Consider the following 6,228-nt stretch of genomic DNA (forward strand, 5'->3'; position numbering starts at 1 on the left):
TCCCTCGCTCCCTCCCTCTGTCTCTGTCTCTCTCTCTGTCTCTCTCTCTCTCTCTCTTATACACATGCACACACATGCATGCATACACGCACACGCACACTCTCTCTCTCTCTCTCTCTCTCTCTCTCTCACATACATATAAATAAATTTATAAATATATATAATTTGAATTAATTAAATCTTACGTGTAATCTCTCTCTCTCTCTCTCTCTCTCTCTCTCTCTCACACACACACACACACACACACACACGTGTATTCTCTCTCTCTCTCTCTCTCTCTCACACACACACACACACACACACACCCCCGCACATGTACTAATGCAAACACACACTCTCACACATATACTTCTCAGTCTATTTGTTTATCTGTTTCTCTCTCACTCACTCTCTCACTCTCTCTCTCTCTCTCTCTCTCACACACACACACACACACACACACACATAAATATACACACACACACACTCTCTCTCTCTCTCTCTCTCTCTCTCACACACACACACACACACACACACACACACACACACACGCACATAAATATACACTCTCTCTCTTTTCTCACACTCTCCCACATATAGAAACTCTCTCTCTCTCTCTCTCTCTCTCTCTCTCTCTCCCTCCCTCTCTCTCTCTCTCTCTCTCTCTCTCATATGCGTGCGTGTGTGCACACACACTCACACTTACATACATGCATGCACACACACTCACACTCTTACATACATGCATGCACACACATATACTCTCTCTCTCTCTCTCTCTCTCACTCACATGCACGTGCATCCACACACACTCTCCCACATGCGCGCACACACATATACACATACTCTCTCTCTCTCTCTCTCTCTCTCTCTCTCTCTCTTACATGTGTGCATGCACCCCCCCCCACACACACACACTTTCTCTCTCTCTCTCTCTCTCTCTCTCTCTCTCTCTCTCTCACACACACACACACACACACACACACACATAAATATATATTATCTATAATATTATGTTTAATTATATTTAGACACATATATCTATGTATACATGTGTATTTATAAAATAAATAAATACACGTTCATATATAATTTTAGTTAATAAAGTTATAATTAATATTAAATTTTAATTGATGGGGATGCATGGTGAGGTGTGCTTGCTCTTAAATAATTGTATCTCACGCACAATGTCTTTTATCTTTTCTTTACAGAGAGAGAAAGAAAAAGATACGTACACCTTGAAGTTTTCATCATGAAGCTCACGTTTTAAGAGGGAGGTCTCTATTTTTTCTCTCAAGACAATCTTGAAAAATTGAATGACATGAGATAAGAAAATTGAAATTTGAGAAAGAAGAAGGGAGATCGCTAGAGAGAATGACACGTGATAGAGGCAGCAATAAAATAAAAAGAGCATTGAAGCTAAGCGTGAACCAAAGTTACATTGGAAGATGTGAGATTCAAATTCAAAATTGCACCCTTTGCAAGATACTCCTTTCTTCTTTTCTAAAACTCTCTCTTTCCTTTGGCCACATGGATTCTTGGGCACTAGTGCTTTATCTTGTATAGATTAGCAAGTGTACTATGTGTGGAATAAAGCTAGAGTGTGACTGTGGTTTACTCTAGTTACAAATATTAGTACAATAGTACAATTTATGGTCAACGGTCCATCTTTAAGAGGTTGTTCACACTATCATGAAGGTTAACATATAAGAGGTTGTTCACGCCATTATGAAGCATAACCACTGGGGAGCCACCGGCTCAGCCAGCTATAGTGGGTGTTTGGTTCACACAAGATTAGGGGAGGCTTGGAGGAGTGACTAGGGCTCCAGCAAGTAATTTGGGTCAGGTGCATTTGCAAATAAACGACGTTAACGATTAAAAGCGTACAAAAGTAGGGTGGGCATTAAATGTCTTCATCGTGGTTGATTGGCTTTTGAAGGAGTAAGGGGCAATTGGCTGGTGTTAAACTGAGCAGAGCCGTGTAGCTAGTGTTTAAACTCTAGGGTAGTTGGCAATTAGAGGGTCCGTATTGGTTCTTCAAAGGATATTGGGGGCCTTGGGTTGCTAGTGGGCCCCCCACAAAGATCCACCAAGAGCTTCATGTGAACATCTAGTAAATCGGACTATCATTTAAGGCGTTGAATATATATTCACTTGTTTCTGTAATCTTTTATTCTTTACTACTATTTATTTACTAGAAAATGGATGAAATTTGAAACCTACCTTAATCTTCAATTTGAAGGCCATATGTTTATGTGCAAAATTTAGAGGAATTGCTTCTTTTGAAATCCTATTTTTTAAGAGGCCTTCTTTAGAAGATTTTAAGGGTTTTGATGTCCTCTCAGGGCTTCAAACTTCAGCATTGCCTGCACTTCAGCATTGCCTGCACCTCAATACTATCTGCCATGGGGTCTTATCCCCTTAGGCATGGGATCAATGGTCGAAACTCGGCGGTCGTCGGGCGAGCAAGGCCAACGAGGGCCATTGGATTTTGGCCGGAGGACGACTGCCGGGCAGTTGGACTGCTAGGGAAGGATAAGCTTAAGGCCTAACGGCCAGCAATCCAGAGCATGAATGCGGGTGTTTGAGGCTGAGCCTCCCTGGGAGGCTGGTGAATCAGGATATGAGGCTTGATTTGTGAGCCGTGAATCATGACAATAATATAATATAGGAAATTTAAAATGATGCTAAAGGCGCGCAGCTGTTTTCATAATCTAATATTTTTAACGACTAAAGTCTTTATTGTTTGCGTGCGTGTGTGAGAGAGACTTATAGATTGGGCGAGTCGATTTCGACACCCAGCTAAGCTGGTTCCAGAACAACGTCCAGCAGCTGCAACAGACCATAGGGGAGTCGGCAGCCAACGATCTGCTGGCCACGTCCCTCTTTGCCACTGTGTTCGGAAGCAACGACTACGTCAACAACTATCTACTCAGCTACTCCCCCGTTAATAAGGTCTACACGGCAACCCAGTTCCAAGACGTGGTTCTCCAAAAGACAGCTCACCAGATCACGGTCAGTTAAAATTTTTTTTGTTTGCCTATAGTTTGCAATCACTATTATATTAATTTATTTTTTTTTGCCTAAATCACTATTATATTATTTTTCATGTGTGCGTGCCTCACTCCGAGTGCAAGGATCATTTTCGACGGGCTCACCCTTCAAAATGACAAGTTTAGTAGAAATAATGCTCTTTTGTATCAGAATTTACTTTATGTTTTGATGGTCACTCAAAATAGGTGGTTGTATTTTACTACCAAAATGTTCAAAAACGAGCATGACACAGATTTAGTAGAAACAATACCCTTTTTTTCGCAATTTACTTTTGTTTTGGCGGTCACCCAAAATACGTGGTTGTATTTTGTGGCCAAAATGTTCAAAAACGAGCATGACACCCATCAAAAAGTAATCTTGTGTGGCTGTAAGCATTCTTATACATGTGTGTGTATTATGCCTAAATGTAGATGTGTATGGGCCTATTTGCACGTAGCAAAAACTACCTCCAGGTGGTGGGACTCCCAATTTGCCTGCTGAGCCTAGTTGGTGGTTGATGCAGCCTCCAATCGAGTTCATGGGGGCCAGTGTTCTGGAAAGCCGTTTTTAGGAAACATACACATTTCCTCACTTCATGGGGGCCAGTGTTATGGAAAGCCGTTTTTAGGAAACATACACATTTCCTCACTTCCTATTTAATAATCAGCAATTTTGAAATCTCAACAGATGAACTGAGGCACCCCTTTCCTGAACATTAGTGCGAGCAGATGTAGAAAGCGGCCACATTCCCTCCCTCTGAGGCTCCCCCTTCCCCCAAGAGAAAGCATACCCACCTTCATTATTATAGGAAATTATGAAGGCAGTGATGTAGATATGCCAGTGGTGGCTCGCCCATGAGAGGGTCTGCTCGCTAGCATAGGCCTTGGATGCTGACATTAATGCCTTGGGCATCAACTGCTAAGACCACAACTAGTGCTTTAAAAAAGTGGCTTTCTAGTGTATTCTTTTTGGCTAAAATTAAGAAAAACTGGCTGAGATTTTAAGTGGCCCTTATTTTAAGCAATGATTTTAATATATAACCAACAGAAGAGATTTTGGTGCACTTGCCATAAAAGGCCACCAAGTGACTACCTAATCATAGCGGGCTCATTCGTACATAATAGGAGACCACCTAATCATGGTCACCAAGTGACCACCTCATGATGGAGGGCTCATTCGTGTATAGGAACTAGCCAAGTGGCACGCAGGCCTCCAGGTGGCGAGAATGCGTGCACTTGGCCAGGTGTGCAAACAGAGCCTTATGCATGTCGGTTTGTGTTTAGCTCTGTGTGTGTGTGTGTGTGTGTGTGTGTGTGAGAGAGAGAGAGAGAGAGAGAGAGAGAGAGAGAGTGCTGTTTGAATGTGTGTGTGTGTGTGTGGGGTATTGTTTATGGATGCGTACTTAGATGGATCATGTGTTTGTAAAGATGTATTTGTACGTGTGTGGGTGTGTTCCTATGTGTAGACCCTCGGGACTATTTGACACCCCTTTTTTCAAAGGGGATCAATGGCGGACATTGTCGCTCAAAAATCGAGGATCGGGTGGGCCGTCGAATTTTTTGTGATCCATGTGTAATACCTGTGAAATCCAAGTGTGAACCATGTGTGATCCCATCCCGGCAAGATGGGATCACACAGGGTTCACACTTGGATTTCATAGGGATTACATCACATGGATCACAAAAATCTGACGACCCACCCCGATCCTCGATTTTTGAGCGACAATGTCGGCTATTGATCCCTTTGAAAAAAGGGGTGTCAAATAGTCCGGAGGTGTGTAGACTCTGAAGGATATGTGTAAGTGTGGGTATGGGTGTGTTTCCTCTGAACTCTGTGTATATATGCGGATGCAGCAACTGTACAATTTGGGGGCTCGCCTTATCGCAGTGTCGGGGTTAGGGCCATTGGGTTGCATTCCGTCGCAGCTGGTGAGGCAGAGGAGCGTGAATGGGGAGTGCTCTGATTTTGTGAACACTGTCAGCCAGAACTTCAACGTAGGCCTCAAGGGCGTCATCCAGAAGCTCAATTCTCAGCTCCCTGGCGTCAAAATCGTCTATGCAGACATCTTCGAGCCCGTCCTAGACTACGTCCACAACCCTGCCAAATACGGTATGCTTTGCTCTACCCTAACCTTTCCTGTCAACCCACAGGTCATTTTAAGTACCAATTAATCACGTCATTAAGAATGATGATCTCCTCTTGTGCCTAGCAAACACTTTCAACCCACATTCAATCATGCTATGATTTTCTCTTATCAAACTATCTAATAGCGATTAAGGGTACTACCTAATAGCCATTAAGGGTTACTAAACTTCTCCAACCAAAGCCCTAACAATTCGCTCACTGTAAACTCACATGCAGGATTCAAATTCGCTTCGCAAGCTTGCTGCGGTGCAGGGAAATACAAGGGGCAGCTGCTTTGCCTCCGTGTGGTGAAACCCTGCCCCGACCGGACAGGCTACATTTGGTGGGATGCCTTCCACCCCACCGAGGCCACCAATGAGCTCCTTGGCCGATCCCTCTATGTTTCCCTCAAATCCAACATCGGTTTGTAACCCCCAGTTAATCATCTCTTAATCAAGTGCTAATTAACCCTCAATTAGCAAGCTATGTCTTATCCAAATGGATATCTCCTTTCGTATGATGGCTAAGATTCTTTTTGTAGTAAGACATATATCCTTTCAAATATTGTTGAATATCTGAGCCTAAATGCACATTTGTCATTTCAAATCTTGTACTCTTATACACTAAGTGCTTTGATTGTGCATCTTGTCCATGTGTGTAAATTTGCAAATATTGTATGCTAAGAGTTCTCTGATTATGTGTTTTGTCAATGTGCCATTACTACCATGGTTCGTTTAAGGATTTTTTTAAAACAAGGGTAGGTACATATCGTTTTGTTTCACACAATGAGTGGAAAAATGAATTCATTAATTAATAAGATTTGATCGTAACTTTTTACTGTTGAATTTTTTAAGTTTTTAAACTAAAAGAACCTTTAGTTAACCTTAAAAAACTTTGGAAGTCTTAACTATCATGTAAGACATCTTCTTCTCAAAAAATTATGTGCTACCAAAAAGGATTCCAATTGAGTGGAGGGTAGATGTCGTTTTGCATGTGATTATTCTAAGGCATATGTAGGATTAGGAAAGGGTGGCAGATTCAGTGTTCATTGCTAGCCAATAATTTCCATGCATGTAATGGGTTGAAAGCTTG

The 6,228-nt window shown here is 42.2% G+C and overlaps 1 protein-coding gene across 1 annotated transcript in view; it reads left to right on the forward strand.

Annotated features, from left to right (window-relative positions):
- The window catches only part of LOC147625778 (GDSL esterase/lipase At1g71250-like), a 14,151-nt gene extending 8,429 nt beyond the window's left edge, over positions 1–5,722 (forward strand). Inside the window, exons 3-5 of the mRNA XM_086817340.1 lie at positions 2,755–2,994; positions 4,866–5,121; positions 5,374–5,722. Of these exons, the coding sequence (XP_086673466.1) occupies positions 2,755–2,994; positions 4,866–5,121; positions 5,374–5,567 (690 nt within the window). The 3' untranslated portion in view covers positions 5,568–5,722. The remainder of the gene's footprint in view (positions 1–2,754; positions 2,995–4,865; positions 5,122–5,373) is intronic.
- Positions 5,723–6,228: the final 506 nt, after the last annotated feature.

This window comes from Cibotium barometz, chromosome 23, assembly GCF_041138505.1.
Source record: "Cibotium barometz isolate CiBa-2024 chromosome 23, ASM4113850v1, whole genome shotgun sequence".
NCBI classification, from domain to species: domain Eukaryota; kingdom Viridiplantae; phylum Streptophyta; class Polypodiopsida; order Cyatheales; family Cibotiaceae; genus Cibotium; species Cibotium barometz.